We start from the raw sequence: 24,256 nt of genomic DNA on the forward strand, positions 1-24,256 counted from the left end.
GTAATTTCAAGTTCAAAATAATTTTGAGATAATCTATCTTTAGGATGGCTTTCAGTAGAAAGTGAAAAGGAGACAATATTGAATCTAATCAGATTTGTTCAGTTTTTTTTAAAGTTGCATTTTTCTCACTCCTGACCCCTATCCACTTAAGAGTCCATTATATTAAAAACTATTCAATTCACAGTATTTGCAACATGATAGAGTTTAAAAGAATAGTTTAAAAACTAAAGTTTAAGAAGTAGCTCTTTTACTTCTGGTATTATACGTAACAACCTAAAAGAAATTTCATATTACATTAATCTCTTATAAAAAAATTTACAAGTGGCAAATATACACTGAAAATTATTTTTGCTTATCTTTTGACCAACCATCAAAGACATAGATCTGGGCAAAGAAATGAGAAGATGGCCGATTAGACATGTACAAAAAAAGTAATAATAGAGAACCCAGACAGTTCTCAGGTACCAGCAGTGGGCTGAGAAAGAGCTGAGGCATTCGTCTTTAAAGATGGGAACAGAGTGGAGGAATTATGGATAAGGGTGGTTCCAACAGACACACTGATTGCAAGTGTTTTTCAGAATTCTTCTTTCATTCCTCCACCCAGTCCTGTTGCCATCACACCCTGATCTGGGACTGGGATGCAGTGAAACTAGATAAGGGTCCCTAATGAATCCAGAAGGTTATGGCATCACTATCTACAGGTACAGAAGAGGTCACGAGACCAGGCAACAGTAAGGATCTCCCCACCTTCTTTATACTTTAGTAAGAAAAACATTTTATGTTACATATGCAAACTTCATTTTTTCCAAATCAACTCAAATTCTGATCTTTTTGCTTTTGCCCATAAGCTCACTTGACACTACTGATAGTCACACTGACAGCGCATATCACTTGTAGTTTTCATACAGATACAGTTTCTCGGAGACAGAACTGTGAATGTTTTAAATACTAACTGAAGAATAGAAAGCATAAAATACAAGTAGCCAACCACAAATTTTAAGTTATTTGGTTAAAATATGGATATTACCATCTCCATTATGAAATTAATTTTCTGACTAAAAATAGCATGCGATCAGCTCCCATGATGCTTTACTCTAATAAAATACAATAATATTGATTCACAATAAAAGTACATGCAACCTATGAACCATTTAAAATTACAAGCTCTATGCTGAGCAATATATTATGTAAATTATTACCAATATCAGGGAAGTTAGGCCTAATTGCTGTTGTCGGCAATTGCTAACTGTAATATTACCTATAATTACACATAAAACAATAATGCATTTTGGGAGGAGTTTTACAAATCGAAGGGACAAAATTAAATTAGGAAAATTAACACAGATGACAAAAATTATGGAAGATTTGGGAAGATAAAATAATACAGGTGTTGCTAAAGGCCAATCAGCTGTAAAAACACTGATTTACTGTTGGTAATTAAATAACAAATTCACCTAAAATCTGTCACCCTTATACTGCCATCTCTTTGAAAGACAGTACTACAAATTATTTAATTAAGTCAAAACTAAGAATAAATGTTACAACCCTAGTAATTATAGTTAAAGAGGTTTTAATTCCTGAGAGAGCAGCAGGAATGTCTACAGAGTATTTTTATATGGAAGGCAAACGATCTGCAAGCGGCAGGTTCTAAAACCTTAGAAATAAATGGAAGAATAATTGCTCACTCGGAAAAATCAAGAAAACAATATTTCCAGTTTAAGTTGATCTCTGGCAAGAAAATAATTTACCTACAAGGCCAAACTAACATTCACATCAGAATGAGCTCACCACCTGACAACTGAGAGCCTCCAGAAGAGATGCTAAAAACCCAGGCACACCAGAACGTTTTGATGCAAAGCAAATATTTTCGGTAGCTAGGAAATAATTTTAAATACATACTACTAAAACAAATACGATCTCCACTTTTAATGTTTATTGCTCAAGTGAATCTGGTATCCCTGTTGTTAATAATTTTATAGAAAGTTCTTTTAAAGTTGGGCTTAATGAGGTTGAACAAATTTCTATCTTGAATTAAAACACTGATATTAAAGTTTTAAAAAATGGTCCATGGGATACAGGAGTCATTACCCCCCCAACCCCCCCCCCTTTTTTTTGGCCACACTGCATGCGGGATCTTAGTTCCCTGACCAGGGATCGAACACATGCCCCCTGCAGTGGAAGCGCAGTCTTAACCAGGGAAGTCCCAATTATCTCCCTTCTTCAACTGAACAAACACAGTGCTGGGAATAAAATAACAACAGCAATGAGATGCCACCAGAATATGTAGTTTTCAGTCCGTTTTAAACATACAGTAAACCCCCTACATACGAACGAGTTACGTTCCAGAGCGTGTTTGTAAGTCCAATTTGTTCGTAAGTTCAACAAAGTTAGCCTAGGTACCCAACTAACACAATCGGCTATATAGTACTGTACTGTAATAGGTTTATAATACTTTTCACACAAATAATACATCAAAAACAAACACAGAGAAAGAAAACATTTTTAATCTTACAGTACAGTACCTTGAAAAGTACAGTAGTACAGTACAACAGCTGGCATACAGTACAAGGGGCTGGCATCGAGTGAACAGGCAAGAAGAGTTACTGACTGGAGGAGGGAGAGGAGGTGGGAGATGGTAGAGCTCAGCAAGGATCGTCAGCAATAGGAGACAAAGGGCAAACTGCAATTTTACTCACGCATCCTGGGCTTGAAATAAAGATACTGTACTACTGTACTCTATACAGCACTGTACAGTACAGTACACAAGAGCACAACCACTTGTAGAGGATGCATGCACGTGACAACGTACACCAGACATGTTGTTACCGAACCCAGGTCCGGCTGCTCGCCGCTCAAAAGCCAATGAAGAGGCCAGGTTGGTGGAAATGAAAGTTTGCTTTATTTTGGATGCTGGCAACAAGTGGGGAGGGTGGGGAGGGCGGACGCCTGTCCAAAGGCCGACTCCCCCCTCCCCTGACAATCAGGGGGCAAGAGCTTTTATAGACAGAGGGAGGGGGCTACATGTAGAAACAATACAGTCAGCTCTGACAGGCGTCTTGAAATTGGTCATCAGTGGTCTGACCAGAGTCATCTGGATTGTTTTAGGTACAGTTAATCTTCAGTTCCAGGGTCTGTTCGTTTCCAGTTCCTTGAGGCCAATTCTTGGAATTGTGGCAGCTTATGTCATGGCTACAGCCTGGTCATCATGTAGGTAACTTCTTCCACCTGGTGTGGGTTTCAGTGTCTATAAGACAGCTCACAGGATACGGCTCAGAATACTACCTACAGCCCTTGAGGAGGAACTAAAGGTCCTTGACTATGTTTACTGACTAAACTTTTCCTTTGTTTCTGCATTTTCTCACTTCTCTGATTAAACTTATTCTTCGGCTGAAGTTTTTCCACAGACAAAAGGCAGGCTGAGGACATGGTGGGAGGGGGCAAGGACCCTAGGGTCCTGTTCCGTTTCAATGTGAACTAACTAATGTGCCTGGACATATGAACGCACATTCACATCTTTGAACGTTCGCAACTTGAAGGTTGGTATGTAGGGGACTTACTGTACATTCTTTATCTTTCTATCAGAATGGAGAAAACCAGGGTGCCCAAGTGCTGCAGGCCCAGAAGACTGGCGTAAAAATGAGCACAGAGCAGATAAGAGGCCAGGAAACAGAACCTAGAGAAAGAGAATCTTCACCCGACTCAAAGATTCTCATCCTAAGCACTACAGACAGTTAAGTTGGGAGGTGGCATTTGTTCTTCTGTGAAATAAGAAATCAATGCTAGCTTGTTCCATGGATGCTACTTAGAGAGTTTTGTAAGTGTGACACGCACTCCTTTTGGGGAAGAAAGGTTCAGTTAAAAAGTGACCAATTACAATTAAGTGAAGGAAAAATAAAGGACTGAAAATTTAATTGATTAGGCATTTGAGCGCCTGCTATGTGCTTGGTATTTTTAGGTACTAACTCAAGTATTAACGAGATGGGAGTTTGTTCATAATGATGGCACTTAAGCTTAATGTAAATTTATTACAATGCCTGGATGGCTACTGGCTTACGGAGGGGCAGAGCAGCAACAATTTTCATATTTACTGCAGCAACAATTAATTTTTCACATTTGAAATCAAGACAGGTACTTAGAGTGAAGCTTTATGCGGAAGAGTTTGCTCAGTCAGATGCAAAGCATCCCATACTTTTTAGAACGCCCTGTTTCTCGGGCATTTATTTGGCACTTCTGTTCCAAAAACAGGGGAGTCTATCTGAGGGTTACAGATAAGGGTCCTTTTTAAAGCTGACCACGTGGTCTCAAGTTGCACAACAGCCTCTTAGGAAGAGCTGCCTTTGCCCGTCTTACTGGGTCATCACAGAGGGTAGGTATCAGAAACAGAAAAAAAAGTTTTAATTTTAGTGCATTAATACCAATTTTAAATGGGCTAACTCTTTCTTATTGATATGCTGTGTAGGGGGGCAAATGGCATCTTTGTCTCATTTTTCTATTCATTTTGAACTGAAGGTACCTAAAGTGAAAACCTTCGTGTGTATCCTCAGGACCTGCACTGACAGGCATCTCCTCCTACTTCTTGAGCAGGATTTCTGATTCCCTGGTCCTCCCTCACATCCAGCCCCACTTACCAAGTCCCTCAACACACAGGAAAATATAAACAGCCTAACCAAACTGAAACCCAAGAAAAATCTCATACCCACACAAAGCATCGATTGCTCACAGCTCATTCCTCTTTCAGCAACTACTGCATGGTGCTTAAAATAGAATTCCTCTGGCTGGAGGGGTCGGTGAGATCGATTTCTGAGGTTATGGTGTGAAAATAGTCACGTTCTAACAGCATCTTGCTGATTCACTCCATCTGCAGGTGACTCTACTTTTGAGTATCATTTTTATACCAAAGGATGATAAAAGAGCAATTGAGCTTCTAGGACGGGGCGGCTTGCAGGCAGGACAATGTCCTCCAGCTTCTACTCTAAGGAGACTTAGAGAAACAGCACATGTGTTTTATCTACATAGGGAGAGGATTCCCAAATCCAATTTCTTCCAAGTTTTAGTTTATCGAATGCGTGATATGCTTCTTCCATGATTAACTCACACAATCTCTGCCTTTGGTTATGTTTGTGCCAGAAAACTAAACGATAAAGCAAATATAATATTAGAGTAAGAATCCAATGCAAAGTCAAGTCTGCTTCTGGCTGGGGCCTCCTGCAACCCCATGAGACAACTACAGGGATTACCACTGGCACAGCTGAATGCCTGGCGAAGGTTAATGAGACACATTTCCGAGGAGCTGAGGAGAATAGGTAGGTAGAATACGGATTAAAAAAATGTTCCGGAATAAAAGCGACATTAGCAGTATTCTTCTGGTTTTCTGATTGACATGTGGCACTATATTTCACTTCCATCCACCCCGGGAGGACACAGCCCTAGGCAAGATATCATGACCCCACCATGTCACTGGTTTCACTCAGATCAAGCCTATAATGGCCTTCATATTTGACTCTAAATTAACTGGGTAGTTATCTCTCTAACCCCTCACCTCACCACCTCCCAATCCCTCTCAAATTATCTGTACGTCCTGATGAAACCTGACAAAGTTCAGGGGTGAAAGAAACCGTCTCTGGAGATTCTCCCTTAATCTCATTGTTAGATTCAGAGTTTACTGTGAAGATAAATTATTCATCAAATGTTTTATTAATTAATATTCAATGTTCTCCTGTGCCTGCAAATTGATTTTTAAGTGTCCCAGAATATTTATTTCTAAGTGCACGAGATAATCGGGCTGTATTTCAGGATCTGCTTTCACTTCCTTAGAAACATAAGTAAGGGCTACGCCCACAGGTCTGGCTCAGACTTACCCCAGGCCTCCGGGCAGAGCTGAGAAGGAGGCTCTGCTCCAAGCCAGCTGACACCACTTCACACCCTACGCCACCAGTGAGACCCCCTGAGTCTGAGAAGGACTGGGAAGGACAGCCTGCCATCTCTGATCAAAAGGCAGACATGGGGTATTTCTCTAGATTATTACTGTATTGTGTCCCAGCTCCAGAATGGGTTTGAACCACATCCAAATAATCCAGTTTATGAAGCTACATTGCATTTCCTAAATTAATATCAGTTTTCCTTAAGCTCATCAGGAAACTAATATTAACAAGAATGGGACAAAAAAAATGACTGTCCCGGGACTTCCCCGGTGGTTCAGTGGTTAAGAATCCACCTTCCAATGCAGGGGACGTGGGTTCGATCCCTGGTCGGGGAACTAAGATCCCACATGCCACAGGGCAACTAAGCCCACGCGCTCTGGACCCTTCGCGCCACAACTAGAGAGAAGGCCATGCGCTGCAATGAAGAGCCCACGCGCCACAACGAAGATCCCCCGTGCTGCAACTAAGACCTGATGCAGCCAAATAAATAAACTAAAACAAAGCAAAACAAAACAAAAAAACTGTCCTGTAGCATTTATTTTTTTTTTTTAAATAAATCTATTTTATATTTTATTTTTGGCTGTGTTGGGTCTTCGTTGCTGCGCGCGGGCTTTCTTTAGTTGTGGTGAGCGGGGGCTACTCTTCATTGCGGTGCGTGGGCTTCTCATTGCAGTGACTTCTCTTGTTGCCGAGCATGGGCTCTAGGTGCTCAGGCTTCAGTAGTTGTGGCACAAGGGCTCAGAAGTTGTGGCTCGTGGGCTCTAGAGTGCAGGCTCAGTAGTTGTGGTGCATGGGCTTAGTTGCTCCACGGCATGTGGGGTCTTCCTGGACCAGGGCTCGAACCTGTATCCCATGCACTGGCAGGCAGATTCTTAACCACTGCACCACCAGGGAAGTCCTGTAACATTTACTTTTATAAAACTGGACACACACAAAACCCTATGTGATTGAGAAACCACATTTTGTAAGACAGAGATCAATACCCTTAAGTGGTGATGATCAACAACTGAAAAGCAACCCAAACTCTGAGATGAGTGAACATTTTGTAAAATCAGTGTAGGTCAAGAGCGAAACTGCAGAATCTACAAAAGACCCACTCTGTAAACAGCAGAAACCTCGTCAGATAGTCATCAGGTGTGGGGCTTCATTTGGAGGGTGAATCCCAGTCGATCTGTGACAACCAGGCTGGGCAAGTGCTCAAGCCACTAGCTAAGCCACTGCCTAGCAATGCTGTCACTGCTGCTCCCATCGCTGACCTGAGCTGCCCAGGTATCACAATCCCCGACCAAGGGGGCCACAGGCTGCATGCATGAAAATGCACGGAGAGGACCCAAAGGAAGAAGCGCTCTGTTGTCACTATGAAGGGAACTGGGGAAGGCGTGACAGCTCCTTCTGTGGCGCAAAGAACAGCTGGTCTCGAGGGCTGGGACAGCGACAGGCTCAGATCACCTGTGGTTCCTGAGAGGGATGGACTCTGCTCCCATCGCAAACGAGCGCTTGGTTCAGGTCAGATGTGCGTATCACAGGTGATGTGGGGCAGGAATAGTGTCTCAATGCAGCTACCTTGTGTCGTGGGAGAATAAGAGACTAATGATATCAATGAAAAAAATTACAGAGTAACCCCCCCATCATCCCTTGCGATACGCTACGTATGCACTGTCTCCGCATATGGCTCAGTACGTGGAAACAATTCCTCTGTTTGTTTATCTCTGTAAAGTGGTAAAATAAAATCCACAACTGCTTTCACACCATCACCACAACTACAGGGATCACACACGTGCATAAGGCCCGAGGGCCGGAGGGGAGAACAGGAGCACAGAAACAGTTACCGTGGTAGAATGGAGCACATTTTCCTTCTTCTACTTTCAGTGAGACTATGTGCAATTTGTTAAAAAAATATTATCTATAAATATTTTCCACATACAAGAAAATGATTTTGGCCCTTCCAACCAAACAGGAATGCTTTTATCCAGGGTAAAGCTCATTCTTTGTCTACTAAAAACCAGTAAGAGGAGATTCTAAGGGTAAAATATTAAAGAGGAAAAAAAAGATCACAAATGTACATAATGATGTCCCAATCTCTGTGGGGTGTCATGGATGTAATATTTTAGAAGTGGCAGCAGGCAAGGTATGTATTACCATCTGAGACCTCACCACTTCCTCACCACATGTGCCCTCGGTAAGCTATTTAACTGCCCAGGGATTCCTCTGTAAAATGAGGCCCTGGGGGCCGTGAGGACCACATGAGATGATGCATGAAAATGTGCCGCATGTGGCTGCCCGGTGCTGCCAGGCCACGCTTACCGCCGGGACCCCGGAGCCGGGCACAGGGCACATTTCAGCTGGAGCTTTTCCAGAAGACAATGAGCAGGGGATAAGGGGGTTCAAACTGTGACCCCTGAGGAACAGTCATGGGAACGAGGACTTCCAGAAGAAAGACTTGGGTGGGTGGGACACGATAGCTGCTTTTAACTATCAGCTCTTCTTGGAGTACTTTTGTATACCTTTACTATAATGCTAACCACAACACTAAATTTTATATTACTGGCCTCTCCCACTAGACCATATCTTAATGTTTACATCCCTTCACTTCTGGCATCAATTATCTTTCTTCCTTCTTGCTTCCCCTCATTCTCTCAAGTACTTTATCAAATTTAAGTGTCTAGAAATGTTAATCATGTATTAGTAAAAAACAGGAATCACAAATTCAAATACCCCAGGGAACCAGCCAGTTAATGTAAACAGGCCCACGTAAGAAGAATAACAGCAAAAGCTTGATGATCAATAGCTACTGCTCAAAGGCTTCAGTGCTGGGGTATAATAGGGGGTGGTGGGGAGTGTGGCAAACCAGAAAGCACACGCCTCATCCAAAGGGGACCATTCTAGCTCACTGCTGCTGTGGAAATCCAATATACCAGAGCTTCCAGATTTCCAAAAGAAGCCAGATTCTGGAATTTTATATGAAACATTTTCATTAAAAAATGTTGATTCAGGGGAGTTCCTTGGTGGCCTAGTGGTTAGGATTCTGGGCTTTCACTGCCGTGACCCGGGTTCAGTCCCTGGTCAGGGAACTGAGATCCCGCAAGCCGCGAAGTGTGGCCAAAAGAAAAGGAAAAAAAAAGTTGATTCACATAAACAATGTGGGCCCAAAAGGCACATCTGTGGGACCAGGTGTAGCCCATGGACCACCAGGTTTTTGAACTTCGGTTTAGTGACAGTGAAGTGCATGCAGAGGCTAAGACAGTCTTGAGCTCCGTAAAGAATTCCTGACGTGGTGAGTTGCCAGGGAGCCTGAGAGGAGGCTGGAGGGAGGTATCTGAACTGAACACAGAAAGGAGGACAGCTCTCCTTTCACCCCAGCTGCCGAATGCTTGCAGTGGAAACCAAACAGCTGCCCACATGCCCAGGCTGCCCTAGGCAAGATGACGGCCCCTCCACCCAACCACGGCACCTCACCACCTGACACTCTACCTGCATACGTGCTAACTCACGGAGGCTTGGCCTCCCTTGCTAGACCGCACACCCACCAGGGCAGGGATTCTGTCTGTTTTGCTCCCTGCTGTATCCCCAGCAACCAGAGCGCTGCCTGGCGCCTAGCAGGTCCCAGTAAACACATGCGGAATAAATGCGTATATCCACTGTGGAACTATGATCTCTGGGTCTGAATACTGCCCAGCAACCCTTCAGGGGCCCCTGGTCAGCTCTGTCCATTCTCTACATGGGCCCATGCACACCTGGCCTCTGCTCTAAGCCCTTGCACCCGGCAGGCCGGTGTCCTCAATTCTCTGAGGAAGAAGAACACCAGAAGGTGCCCCTCACCCTCTGGTCACAGCCCGCCGGCCTCCTCTACAAGACAGATGGCGTGTCCTCTCCCACGGGATGTGGGGTCTCCTTCCTTTGCATCCATCTCCCTCTCCGCATGCCCCTTTCTATCAGCTTTTAAACACGCTTAGAACTCTACCATCTTAAGCAAAAATCTCTACTCTCAACCTTGCCCCTCTGCTCACTGCCGTTCTCCCACAGCTGTACCTTCAGTCCCATCTCTGGCTGAGACCCAGTCTTCCATAGCTAACCTCTGCTGTGCCCTCCACGGGGCATGTCTCTCCTGTGTTCCCAGGTAAGCCAGTGCATGGCACCGTTATCTGCCCACCTGCCGGAGTTCTGAACCCTCTTTGCTCACCTTCCTTCTTTGCTCCCGCATCCAAATGGTTTCCAGGTCTGGCTGCCGTCTCTGTCTGCACCCCCTGCCACTATTCCAACCCAGGCTGCCCCATCACACCAAACACGGCTTAGCTCAGCTCAACTCCAGCTTTGCTTCCCAGTGGTCCCCTCTTCATTTTATAGCTGAAATGATTCTACAAGTCAGTCTCATCATTCAATTTGCTTAATCTTCTCAATAGCTTCCCACACCTCTGGATACACCCCAGCTCCTTCACATGGCCTGAAAGAACTTGCCCGCTCTTGCCCTGGTCTCTTCTCTCTGCAAGGCCTTCCCGTCACCCCTACCACTTATCCCAAGCACCAACCACTCTGAAGTTTTTTGTTCCTCAAATATGCCACCTTCTCTCTTGCCTCCAGGCCTTATATGCTAGTCCCTCTATCTGAAACACTCTTCTGCACTATCACCCAATATCTGCTCACCCCCGACCCCTCATGATCAAAACCTTGGTTAGATGCCATCCTATATGCCATACTTTGCTGGTCCGCATTCCGTAATTGTCTGGGTACTTGTCTTTCTGGAGGTTCAAAAAGGGCAGAGCTTCCGTCTTCTACACAGTTACATCCCAGCACACAGTAGGTGTTCAACAATGCATTCTGATTAAATGTATGCCAAATAAAATGATAAAGGTACCAGTTCTAGAAGCGTTCATACCGATGGGTGGGTATGAGAGCATGAGAAAACTTACAAACTATGGGGCTTTGCTGGGTGACCATAAACCACGTGCTTCAGGAGGCCGGGAGGAGGGAGCTGGGTCGGGGCGGCCGGGTCTGGGATGGAAGCTCTGCTACAAGGCAGTGGGGGCGCAACACAGTCTCTCCTCGTATCTGTTTCAATGATGTCCGATGGTCACGACAATTTCTTTTTTAACCCAAATCTCTGCATGTGACAGTCAACAGGCACTCAGCATCCATTCTACTGCTTTCTATTAGCCTTCTTGTATTATAGAGGCCCAAAGGTAAAAAAAAAACTACACTGTAGACTCCCTTGCAGGTTGGGTTCTGGATGTAAATTCGGTTCCATATATAAGATGATTGAGTGAGTGACCACGGAGACAGGACTCTATCCTTAGTGTTGTCTTTATGGCATGTTTTTAACATTTAAGGATGGCATAAAACTGGAAGGGATAACTAATATGCTAATTACAGAATCAGGGTTCAAAAAGATCTCAGGAGGCTGGGGGACTTGAACGCAAGTTTACCAGGAACAAAGTGCTACACCTGGGATCAAGCCGCCAACTGCACAAGGACAGTCCTGAGTGAGGAGGTCTCACAGTGGCCTTAACAAAAAGAAAGACTTCAGATTTTAAGCTCAATTTAAGAAAAATAGTGTGCCATGGCTCAAGAAGACTAAATGAAACTTAGAATGCATTGCTAGGAGTACGGTTGTGGGAACGAGGGAGGTTAGTCTCAACTAACTCTGCACTGTTTAAACCATACTTAAAGCAATGACATCAGTTCTGGGCACGAGGACCCACAAGCTATAGCTTTTCCAGATGACAACATAATGCCCTGAGTTGGACTATCTTCTCTCTCTCTTTTTAAAAATTTATTTATTCATTTACTTATTTTTGGCTGCATTGGGTATTTGTTGCTGCATGCAGACTTTCTCTAGTTGCGGCGAGCGGGGGCTACTCTTTGTTGCAGTGTGCAGGCTTCTCATTGCGGTGGCTTCTCTTGTTGCGAAGCACGGGCTCTAGGAGTGCGGGCTTCAGTAGTTGCAGCACACAGCCTCAGTAGTAGTGGCTCACGGGTTCTAGAGTGCAGGCTCAGTAGTGGTGGCACACGGGCTTAGTTGCTCCGCGGCATGTGGGATCTTCCCGGACCAGGGATTGAACCTGTGTCCCCTGCATTGGCAGGTGGATTCTTAACCACTGCGGCACCAGGGAAGTCCCTGGATTATATTCTCTTGCTGGTCCCTCCCAGCCCCGGGAGCCCAGTCCTCTCACCACTCGGGCAGACCCTTTGGACCATGGACCAATATTCAAGTCAGAGATGTGGAGCTTCTGTTAGTTCTCGAGTTACGACGTCCAGCTGAATTGAATTCTCTCTCTCTCTCTCATGGTCCGGGCTGCGTGTTTATTCTCAGTCACCATTCACGCTCCCTGTGGGCAGGCTCTGGTCTGAATCACCTTTTCTTCTCTTCCACTGCACCATCTAGTAGAATGCCTTGCACAAAGCAGGAACTCAAAACACAGATTTTAGTCTAATTTTAGCATTTTTCTTTCAACTGAAATCAAAACATGATTTGTACTGTATAATGTCATCACATTTTACAAAAATGGTTTTCTTTCACTGTTAACCACGTCAGAAACACCTGTGGAGCTTTAAAAATGGCCAGTAAACAGGTTTCCCTCCAGACCAATGACACTAGCAATCTCTGAGATTGGTATCCCCCAGTCCCCAAGCTCCTGGGTAATTCTAACGAAAGCCCTCTGGTATTGAGAACCACTGGTTTATCTCATAAGGAAGTGAAGACTTGGGACTTCCCTGGCGGTCCAATGGTTAACACTCTGAGCTTCCACTGCAGGGGCATGGGTTCGATCCCTGGTCAGGGAACTAAGATCCTGTATGCCGTGCAGCGAAGCCAAAAAAAGAAAAAAAAACAAACAAAAAACAAAAAGACTTCGTAATAAGTAAACACAAACTAACATAGTGGTCTCCAATCTTTCCAAAGAGGATGTATTTCTTCTTTCCTCTCCTTTCTTTTGAAGGTGCTTAATGTTTTTTTTTCTTGAATCAAAAGCTATCAGAGAATCCTACTTAACTTTCTTCTCTTTGGGTAACATTCAATACGATATTGTAAGGTGAAGGGCACTAAAATCAGTTTAATGTTATTTGCTACAAAAACACTAGTCGAGTATGTGTGCAAATGTAATGAGAATAAACTTTTTCTCTTTACCTCTAAAGGAACACACAGTCCCCCACATACCTGGACCGAGCAGTGGCGATCGGTTCAGCTGGGCGCTGGCCTGGTGCGTCGGGGGCGCCTCGGCCACGTTGGCGTTGGTGCTCGCGGTGGTGGTGCTGGTGCTGGTGGTGGTGCTGACCGAGGCACTGCTCTGGATGCCCGGGTTGTTTCTGTCCCACATGTTTACAGTTTTATTGTTGTAGTTGCTCGGGTCGCCCCAAGCTGAGGTACCGTCATCAATTTCCATTTTGCGTCGAATAGATGGCGGGGAAGGTTCCTCCCAGCCCGTGGCCTCACTGCTGTCCTTCTGTTTGACAGGGACCGGCCCCCCAATCCACCCTGTTCCTGTCTGTTTAACGGAAGTGGCTCCTCCCCAGTTACTCGCGCTGCTGTCTTGGGGTTTGCTCGCCCAGTTCTGTTGGGGACCGGGCTTTAAAGACTCTCCCCAGCTTGTCCCTGGATTCACCTTTGCATTTGTGCCATTGCCCCAGCCACTGGTCCCGGACCTGGGAGCCTCATTCCAACCAGACCCTGATCGATTACTGTCAGCATCCCATCCAGAGCCATTTTTTTTCCCATCCCCCAAGTGTCCAAGGACAGAAGACGAGTCTGCCCAATCTCCCCCGCCTGCGCTCCAGGCTGGATTCGATTTGTGTCCATCTCCCCAGTTCTGAGATCTGGGTTTTTGAGGCTCACCCCAGGTGGGTGACTTGTCCTCCTGATTTACGGTCCCACTCCAAGCGTGGCCACTCTTGGCCGCAGCAGCATTATTAACAGCAGTAGAGCTTATCGTGTCCCCCCAAACCCCGGGGCCACTTGGCGCTTTGCCGCTGCTATCTCCCCAACCTGTGTTTGCTGGCGCAGCAGCAGGTGGTGAGCTGACCCACCCCGATACTGAAGAGGTATTTGTACTGTTCATGATGGACCCATCGTTCTTCCCCCCTGAGTTTGAAGGCTGAGTAGCTGCACAACCCCAGGCCTCTGTCCCATTGTCATTCTTTCTCTCAGACCTTGGGGATTCTTCAAATTCCCAGGCAGTGTTTTGCTTTACTGGAGTCTGTCCCCAACCAGTATTAGACAGAACTCTTGGGTCAAGATCGTTCCTTGGCAATTGGATGTGCCCTTGGTCTAGAATCCCTTTGTCTCGCCTTCGGCCTTCTGTTCCTTCCCTCCCAGCGCTTCCTTCGTTGTGGCTGCCAGAACCGTCGCTGCTTCCTTCACTTGCTGTCGTTCCAGAAGACGCAGCTTTGGCCCAAGAGTTCGTGTGTTCGCTGCCAGGCTGTGTGGCAGGATTCTGGCTGCCGACACTAGGACTCTCCCACCCTGTTGATCCTTTCCCATTGATGTCGCTACTGGAATGCTGGTTTGGGGGCTTTCCCCAGTCCCCGTTCACCCCGTTAGAGGGGCTTCGGCTGGGGTGGCCCCAAGCTCCCGAATGGAGGTTACCGACGCCATGGTTGCCACTGCCCCGTCCCCAGGCGAGGATGCCAGGACCGGCAGGAGGTCCCGAATCCCACGCGTTCCCTCCGTTTCCCTCCTTGTGCACAGCACTGCTAGAGCCATTCTGCTTAGCACTTGATGCTGAGTTCACAGTGTCGCCATTCCCCTGATTGAACCCAGAATTGCTATTTCCTGTGGCAGGGTTACCTGGGGACAGTCCCCACACAGAACTGCTGATTCCTTCGCTGCCACCCCCACTGACTTGAGAAACTGATGATCCGTTAGCACCAGGAAGGCCTTGCAGGTGGGGCGGGATGATGGCCCCCATACCAACAGCCATGCCCCAGTTTGGCAGTCCGTTTGTCTGCACTGCATTGATAGGGTTTGGTGAAGAGTTCAGGGGGTTAGTGTTATTTGGTCCATCAGTGTTAAGGTTCTGAGGTTGTACGCTGAAAGACACATTCTGAGAAGTGGACGTTTGTGGTTCTGTGCTCTCTTGCGGCAGCAAGTTTCCCCAAGCACCTAAAGTGCCTGCTGGGTTCCCATTCTGGTTGCCCATGTTTTGACCTATGGCACTGACTGGACTGCAAATACTGGAAGGGTTGCCTGTCGCCACAGTTCCTTCATGTCCAAGTACAGGCCAGGCAGCTGGGTTGGCATTGGGATTAAGGTTAAGATTAATGCCAGCATTGGAGTTGGAAGCACCCCAGCAATTCTGACTTCTCCCATCTCCGATCATGTTGTCCATCTTTCCATCCCCACCACTGAGGGAGCAGTGAGCCAGGGCGGAGCTGGAGCCCGTGGCTACGCCCCACGCTCTGGCTGCGTTTCCATTACCGTTGGCTCCCCCCGCCCCAAGGGCACTCTGATTAGAAGGGCTTTGGACGAGTGCGCCATTGGTGCCATTATTGCCGTTCGTCTTCTTGGTATGTCCAGTGAAGCTGCCCTGGGCACTCCCTGTAGCCATGCTACTGTTCTCTGAGCCACAGCTGGAGGTACAGTCAGTGTCTGTCGTACATTCTGAGGCAGACTCAGCCTCTGTTCCCGTGATGGAAGGCCACGCCTCCTTATCGGTCCTGTCTATTATCACTTTATCCCAGCTGCCGTTGGCTTCGCTTCTGTAAGTGGGCTGCTGTCCCCAGTGGGAACTTTCATAATGCTCTGCCAGCCCGCTGTGGCCGATTTCTGAAAAAGATGAAACAAGTTCAAAGTTAGATTTTCCTCCCACTTATCAGTGAATCAACTGTTAAAACTAGTCTTTGGGGGAAGCTCTTTATTTCGAGTTTTCAATTCTGAATGACAAATACTAAAAAATGACTTCAAGAAAAAAGTTGTTTGTCTTCTAAGTAGCTCCCATTCAAAAAAGAGTTAATTCTTTAATTCTCACCGCTACACCATACTATTGAGAAGATTCACAACGCACATTAGCACAGGAGCATCTCTGAAAGCATTTGTAGTAAAGAAAGTGGCTTAACTGGAAGCAGTTTGGAATCTATGCGACTGTGCAACACCTGTGAATACTCAGCTTCTGGGAAACACTGTCTACAACACTGAAGCGCGCATGGATGCTGAGTGCAATTTGCAGTTCTTTTCAAGACTTCTAATGAGTCACAGTATTAGATAGAAGTTACACAGCTCATTTGGTAGAAAAGAATTGTGAATGCCCCGCAGAATCATATAACAGAACCAATATTTTGAGGGTGGGGGATGGAGGGAGAGAGAGAGAGAAGAGGTTTTAGAAAATGATCTCTCATGTTATCAAGGGTACAAGAGTTAGAACCATTTGATTACATTTATACTACTTTATCTGTTATTACCAGTGATTATGGTTTATCATGGTTTCCTGTGCATTAATAAAAAATATTCTCAGCCCTATATCTGGTATCTTCTCGGATCTCTATGGATTCCTTCTACATTTGCTTTCTACTTCCTTAATTTAGTCTTTTCTTTGGAGATTCCCAGAATAACTTTATACAATATCTTCTATAGTATTTATATCATTTCACTCTTATGATCCTTTTAAAGAATCTAGTATTTGGTATCTGTATTTTATCTCCTATAATTTCCTAATTTTTTGAGGATTTCTAACATTGCAATCAAACTTACATTCCAACGAATTTTCCAACAGACTTTATTCGAAGTATGCATCACTCAAGACCTCACACAGTTTAGAAATCCTTGACAGTTTCTTTAAATAGTATGATATACAGATAATTGTAATTAAATACTTCTTCTCTTTTAGAACCCTTTCATTATTATGTTCTCTGCAAATTAATTTCAACAAGAAAAATCTTACTCATGAACAGTAAAACTGGGTTCCCCCCGCAAATCTCTTTTGTAGTTTGATGGAGCTAAAAGAAAAGAGGAAGTATTCAAAGAATTATCACTATCACTAGAAAGAACATACTAAAACTAACTTCAACCTTAAAAAAAAAAAACCCAAAACAAATGACTTTTGTTGCCTGATTTAAAAGGAATGTAATGAATTTAGAATGATGGTCTAGGTGATTCTAAAGTAGGCAGGTAGGGACTTCCTTGGCAGTCCAGTGGTTAAGGTTCCGTGTTCCCAGTGCCGGGGGCACGGGTTCATTCCCTGGTAGGGGAACTAAGATCCCATATGCTGCATGGCGTGGTCAAAAAAAAAAAAAATCAACAGTGTCGCTTGTAAGAGGTTTTTATTCTTCTTTTTAAAAAAGTTTTGGCAGCATTGGGTCTTCGTTGTTGCACGCAGGCTTTCTCTAGTTGCAGCAAGCGTGGGCTTCTCACTGTGGTGGCTTCTCTTGTTGCGGAGCATGGGCTCTAGGCGCGTGGGCTTCAGTAGTTGTGGCGCACGGGCTTAGTTGCTCTGAGGTATGTGGGATCTTCCCAGACCAGGGCTTGAACCTCTGTCCCCTGCATTGGTAGGCAGATTCTTAACCACTGCACAACCTGGGAAATCCGAGGCTTTTGTTCTTAAGAAAATAAAGAAGTAAATATTAAAAAAAAAAAGTAGCCAGGTAATTCCAGGTGAAAACTACAAAGGGAAAATGAAGATAGGCAACAGAAAACTTTAAGTATCTAAATTACCATAAAACAACGAAGTTCTTTATTGCCAAATATTGATATTAGGGGTTGGTTCTGCTACCCTGGTTTATGACAATTTCCTCTGTTGGTTTTGCCTATACTATAAAAACTAGCTTATGTAATAACCAATTTAAAGAGATCAATGAGGGCTTCCCTGGTGGCCCTCAAAATAAAGAGATCAATGAGCCACTCACCATTTAACAATGAAAACAAGACCAAGTTAAAAAACAGAGATTATCCCTAAATGCCCATCGACAGATGAATGGATAAAGGTGTGGTACATATATACAATGGAATATTACTCAGCCATAAAAAGGAACGAAATTGGGTCACTTGTAGAGACGTGGATGGACCTAGAGACTGTCATATAGAGTGAAGTAAGTCAGAAAGAGAAAAACAAATATATATTAATGCACATATGTGGCAAAGAAAAAAAAAAAAGGAAGGAAGGAAGAAAAAAAGAAATGTCCCCCAAACACCAAGGGAGTTTTACTGAACGGGTACTTACACCTGTGTTTTGGCACAGAAGGTATAAAGGACAGGGGGTCACTGCTACTAAAGGAACCTAAAGGAGAAGCTCAATTCTCACCAGTGCACGGAACAGCTCAAGTCCATTTTCAGGTGAGGGCTTCTGTCCTAAGCTTGCAAAGACGGCCACCCTTATATAAAGAACTATTTGGAGGGGCTTAAAGTGAGGCTAACAAGTTAATTTGCTATATACATTTATATGTGTTATTACTATGTAAGCCACTAAAAATATTTTTCTACTTAAAATGTTTTTAGTTGTAATGAAAACAGTGGATAAGGAAACAAAATGAAAGAGACAAATATTACGATGTCTTTCATTGTAATTAAACTTCAAGAACACCAAAATGATATACGGATTTTTCCAAGATAATACCACTTTTGGGGGTGTTAATAGGGTCAAAATGAACATTAAATACCTTAAAAACCAAAAAGTTAAGGCTAAATGGTAAAAATTACTCTATGCCTTGGTTCTACAATTTGATTTTCAGCCTTACTCCTTAGTGTTCCCAGTTCTGGTACATTAAAGTAAGCTCTTGGTCCCTGGAGCTTTCATTACAGGATCCCCTCTTCCTACAGTTTGGGGCCCCGTACAGAGCCTGTTCCTGTGTGACTCCAGTCACAGTGTCCCCAGATGACAGTTCCCTGAGACACTCACATTCTGCTGAACATGCATGTTCAACAGCCCTACTGATGAGCTTACAAACACTGCACAGATGAACAAGACCTGGTCTCCCCTCAAAGAACTTTCTGTGCCGAGCCAGGCATGATGCACAAAGGTGCCACTCTTTCCTTTAGTTTTTTATTTTCTTTCTTTCACTTTATCTTGTTTTCTCATTTTTTCCTTCTCAGAAAGTTTTAAAATGGGAATCAACTGTGTCCTATGTACTTTAATATAAAAAAAAAAATAGTCTGGTGACTTCCCTGGCAGTCCAGTGGTGAAGACTTGGAACTCTCAATGCAGAGGGTGCCGGTTTGATCCCTGGCTGCGGAACTAAGATACCACATTCTGCGCAGCCAAAAAAAAAAAAAAAAAAACAACAAAACAGTTTGCTTGTGCTTTGCAACAAGAGAGGCCGCGACAGTGAGGCCCACGCACCGCGATGAGGAATGGCCCCCGCTCGCCGCAACTGGGGAAGGCCCTCACACAGAAACGAGGACCCAACACAGGCAAAAATAAATAAATAAATAAATAAATATTGCAGTGTTGTCAAAAAAAAAAAAAATTGAACACATAAATGCATTTAAAAGCTGGAAAGGACCTGAAAACTAGAAAGCAGAAAGTTATGATTTTAATGCAATATCTATGATTTTCAAATATAGACTTAAGTTGATTTGAAAATACCACTCACTGTCTTCTTAGCGCAGTGGTAAAAACCAAACAACAGAAAACAGAGAGCAGACCCTATTTCCCCAACACACAAAGGAGTTAAACCTAAAGCCACTTGGGAAAAATCAGGCTTTCCCCACTCCCCACCATCCTTTCCCCACTCAGACACCTTTAAAGTCTTCTGTGGGTGTCTGAGGAGCACAGTTTGATTAGTTCTGTTCTGGGGACTCCCTAAAGTCTCTCCTCTCTTGCCCCTCATCGTCATCATCACCAACATCACCATCACATCAACAGCATTATCACTCCCACCACCACCACCACCACCACATATTCTGGCACGAGAATTTATTCCCAAAATGAAAACGTTTTACATTTTTAAGACTATGACTCTCTTTATGTTTAAAGCACACCATTCTTCTTGGGAGAATTTATGACTTCAAGAATATTTGAATAACATGATTTTCATAAACCAAAGTCTCCTGACTGTGCAATCAATTCAAAAATCCATCTTTTAGCTATAGTCTAAAAGACTCCATGAAAGAAATTTGTGAAATGACTGACTTCTGGGAACAGGCATTTTGAAATGAATGAAAGCTCTAAAATAAACCACGACTGAATTCTCTTGTAGGTTATTCTCAACTCTCCAGTATAAGCCCAGGAACTGTTAAAGGCTAAAATCCATGCATCTGTTATGCAGCAAGTTTGAGAGAGTTTATAAATAAGTCTTCCTATCCCTAAGACATCACATATTTCAGAGCACTTTGAAGTTCTAAGTATTTCCACACACATTAAATTAACTGAAACTTACAAATTACATCTGTTTTACAGATGGGGAAACAGAGGCTCAGAGGCCAGATTTAGAAAAGGTGTTATAACCAACAACCAGTAAGGACTGAACAGAAATGCATATCTTCAGGATAAAATTCTAGTTCTCCTTCCATTACAACATTCTATCACCAAATGTTAAATTCACTTTTTTCCTGCTGTTTGAATGGTTTACACGTTCTAAAAATAGGTGTCTCTATAAAAATGCAAGTAACATAAACAGTCTTAAGTGATTAAATTAAAAAGGATCACACGATAGCATGGTTTAAAGAAAAAAGCTTTCTTCTTTTTTTAAATTCCAAAATGTTACCATGTAAAGATAAAATTTTCAAGAAAAAGTATTTAACAAAGAGCTTCCTAAAGCTACAGTAAGCGAACTTCTAATCTAATTAGGTATCAAATTAATCAGATAGGGAAGTGTGGACAAGATTTACTCAGAAGATGCTTAATTATTGCTAACACTGACAAACAGTACTTAGTCCATTCTTTCTCACCGCAGTCCTTTTAACCGAAAGGACAGAATAATAAATTATAAAGTCATTCCAAATGCCTTCCATAGTTGAAAACACATGAGTGTTCCGCTTACTGATAACACGCATTCCTCGGTTTCAAGGGGCGGGATCAACGTAACCACCGTTTTCAGCTTTGGAGAACCGAAGCCACCTCCCTCTCCACTGCCTTGAGTGTGCGTAAAAGTCTTGTGGAGAAAGTGCTCTGAGTTCAGAATTCCGTCACTGGACAGACTCCGAGGCATCTCCTCCGTCAACTTCTATCAATGCAAGGGATTATGAAATGCAGAACCGAGTGAAAGGTTTACTGAAAACAATAATTAAAGTGTCCAAAAGAAAATGCTTATTGCCTTGTTTTTCTTCAGAACGGCAGGAAAACGAGGCTGCTTCCTCCGGGGTCAGACCCTGTGACAAGCACCGCCGAGCGGGGCGGCAGGGGCGGCGGCGCGGGGCCCGGAGCAGCTCCGCGCGCCGCGGCGGGGGCGCCATCTTACGCGTCGTCTGCGCGCCCCTCGCGCCCCGTCCGAGGCCCGGGAGAAGCAGCTGCTGTCTGCTCCGTGTCGGCTGTTTCCGCGGCTCGGCGGGCCGCGGGGGCGAAAGTACCTGCGGAGAGGGGCCGCCCACCCCCTGGACACGCTACCTTGCGCGCCGGACGCCCGGGCGCCCGCATCTAGGGCGGCGCGGGTTCCCAGCTCCACCCTGTCGCCGCGCGCCCCGGGCCGCCGGCTGTCGCCACCGGGAGGCTCCGTGCGGGCTGCGCCCGGCGACCTGCAGGCGCCCGCGGGGCAGGAGCTGGCGTTGCCCTTCCCTTCCCGGGAGGGAGCCGATCACCCCCTCCAACGGGAGGGGCGGGGGGAGGCATCCTCGGAGAGGATTTGAAAGCTTTGATTATCTAATTGCAGCTGACACTAAACCGATCTTCCTGCCTCTTAAAATTCGTTCAATTGTCACAACCATTTTCACTTCAGGACCCAGTTACAGCAGCACCAGAGCCACTTTTCCTCTGTTTTTTGAAAGTCTGCCAAAAGAGTAAGGGCGCGTTGCCCATTGGCTGCATGCAAATAAACCGCTGCCCTTTCCTACTCCTTTGTGTTCCGTTCCTTCCTCTTTCCCGCTTTTCCTGAACACCCACTAAACGTTCGGCATACCAACACTAGCTATAATTTTCTAAATGAGCCCCATATGTAAATTGGCACGTGTCCAACTTCTTACTTTCCTGCTTCTACCTACAAAAGATCTAAGTAGCAAACACTACCGCGTATTAATCAAAACCTCAGTTTATGAATGTACAAAGCAGCCACCAAAACAATACATTGTTCTGCCTTAAGCGCAGCGAGAAAGAGTTTTTCCTTTTTTAAAAAAGATAAAAGCTCTCAAGTGTTTCAAGCTGGAGTTGTACTGCAGGTTGGCAAAAACATAGTCTGAATAGAAAATAACATTTTTCTGGAAGCTTAATAGGGTGAATCACTACACTTATATACGACTATATACACTTATCAGTTAAAATTTTTGCCAATTGGCTAAGTGACAAGGTCACACAGCGGTCATGGGTCTGGAAAACGAATCGGGCCTGTCTCTCGACCACGCTGCCACACTGCCTCCGTGCCCGAGGACGCCAACCTAGGTCCCTGTGCTGATTCCACTAGGACACGGGATGGCGTCCCAGCAATGCTTTGCATTGACAAAATCAAGCGAGCTCTTTGGAAGCGGGTTTGAGTTGGAGATTCCAGGGGAAGGACCTTAGAAGCCTCATTTTAGGTGAGAAATGGAAGTACTGGCTGTGGCATAACCAGTGCCGGCTGCCAGGACTTCCCCTTCAGTTCAGAGTTCCTTTCACTTTGCTCAACTAGTCACACAGAGGAGGTTCAGACACTGTCCTTTTAGGATACAATACAGGTTACACAGTGTACAGCGCGTGTGAAGGTGCATGTTGCGGACCAATGGAGTATCCTACAGCTTCAAGAGGAGCTTGAGGACAGAAATACTCAAGGGGCTTCACGGAGGGTGGGTGACTGTGATTTGCAGACAGAAAGGGGCAGGGCGATCAGGTATGTGCACGTGCTGGGAAAGGCAACACTGAGTGTGGCCTATTTGTGAAGCCATACGGAAACAATCCCCATCAGAACGGAAAGCAGGACCTGGGGACAGAAGGAAACATGCTGGCTGGACAAGGCTGGGAAGGGCACTGAGCCAGGCAGAGAGACGGAGACTGCATTAGGAACTAGGAAACCAGGACAGGTTTCCGAGGGGACCGCTGAAGCTGTGATACCAGAGACTGCTGGTGAAGAGATGAAATTGGTGTAAAACAAAGACTTTTGCTTGGGAGCCAAAAAAATCAATCATTTCTTATTTTATTAATATAAATATATAGATTGATTCCATTTCTCAAGATGTTTTGATGTATAAAATGATGATTTAGTCTTCAATGTATATATTTTAAAAAGTACAAACAACTAGGAATAACTTTCTAGAGAAGGTTATTATAATTACAAAGCCAAATATTTTATTAAAGAATATTACTTTCATATAAAATTTTACTGAATCAATTTCTTGATTACTTTCTACTTATCTAAGAAGATACCAGTAACATCTTGCACCTCTCGCATTTGGTGAGAACACTGATGCAAGACTGCCAACTAATCTTACAACAATGAGATAAGCCCAGAAAAAAGCAGGGCTGTTACCCTTCTTTTTCAGTTTTTCTATATAAGCGTCTTAAATCAATACCCCAAGCTATACAGCTCTGACTATACAGTCTTCGTCTCTGTTAAGACTGGTCGGAGAACCATATTTCAGTGTGGAAAGTAACCATATGTTTGACTATAAACTGGTTGCAGTTAAGCAGATGGGATTATACTCAATGAATATATTTGATCATTTCTTTTCTTCCTAGCTTTTTGCTGAAAATCACTGACCTACATCCCCTCTACCAGGAATTTAGCAGATGAAAGTAAAGACTATTTGAAGAGACATGGCAAAGCTGTCTAAAAATATTTGTTCCAAATAAAACCACAAAGTCATGGTTTTGAGAAATTCTGCTATAAATACTTCTATGTCATGCTGGAATTATTCCCCATATAAAAAGGCAGCACATGAAGGAAAACAAATATTAATATGAATTGTGACATGTTTCTTTTAAATTCTAATCTAACACAAGAAGCCTCCCTGACTCTCTAATTACAGACCTGAATTTCACTACCATCAGCAAATACGCTTTCCAAGCTAGAACCACTGCCAATTGTTAGTTAAATTACTTGAAACGTAAAGATTTAAGAAAATAAGAGATTCATGGCAGTCGAACACATGTACTTTGCTCTCTTCCAAAAATTTCCCTAAAACTCCAGTAAAGAAATTTTTAAAAGTGTAAATCCATGAGGTCAAGAAGATGGGAACAGGAGAGAGAGGAGATGAGAGATGCTGACATTCTGGAAGCTGGAAAGCTAATGAGCAAGTGGCGAGCTCTCTTGGGAGCCCAGAGAAAGTTGGCGTTGAACTGCAGGCAAGGACACAACAA

The 24,256-nt window shown here is 44.4% G+C and overlaps 1 protein-coding gene across 6 annotated transcripts in view; it reads right to left on the reverse strand.

Moving 5' to 3' along the window:
• The window catches only part of TNRC6C (trinucleotide repeat containing adaptor 6C), a 131,068-nt gene that overhangs the window by 34,931 nt on the left and 71,881 nt on the right, over positions 1–24,256 (reverse strand). For all 6 annotated transcript variants that reach the window (XM_057536011.1, XM_057536014.1, XM_057536010.1 and 3 more), the window contains exon 5: positions 13,072–15,675. In XM_057536011.1, coding sequence (XP_057391994.1) covers positions 13,072–15,675 — 2,604 coding nt within the window. The remainder of the gene's footprint in view (positions 1–13,071; positions 15,676–24,256) is intronic.

The sequence above is a fragment of the Balaenoptera acutorostrata genome, chromosome 20 (assembly GCF_949987535.1).
Source record: "Balaenoptera acutorostrata chromosome 20, mBalAcu1.1, whole genome shotgun sequence".
Classification (NCBI taxonomy): Eukaryota; Metazoa; Chordata; class Mammalia; order Artiodactyla; family Balaenopteridae; genus Balaenoptera; species Balaenoptera acutorostrata.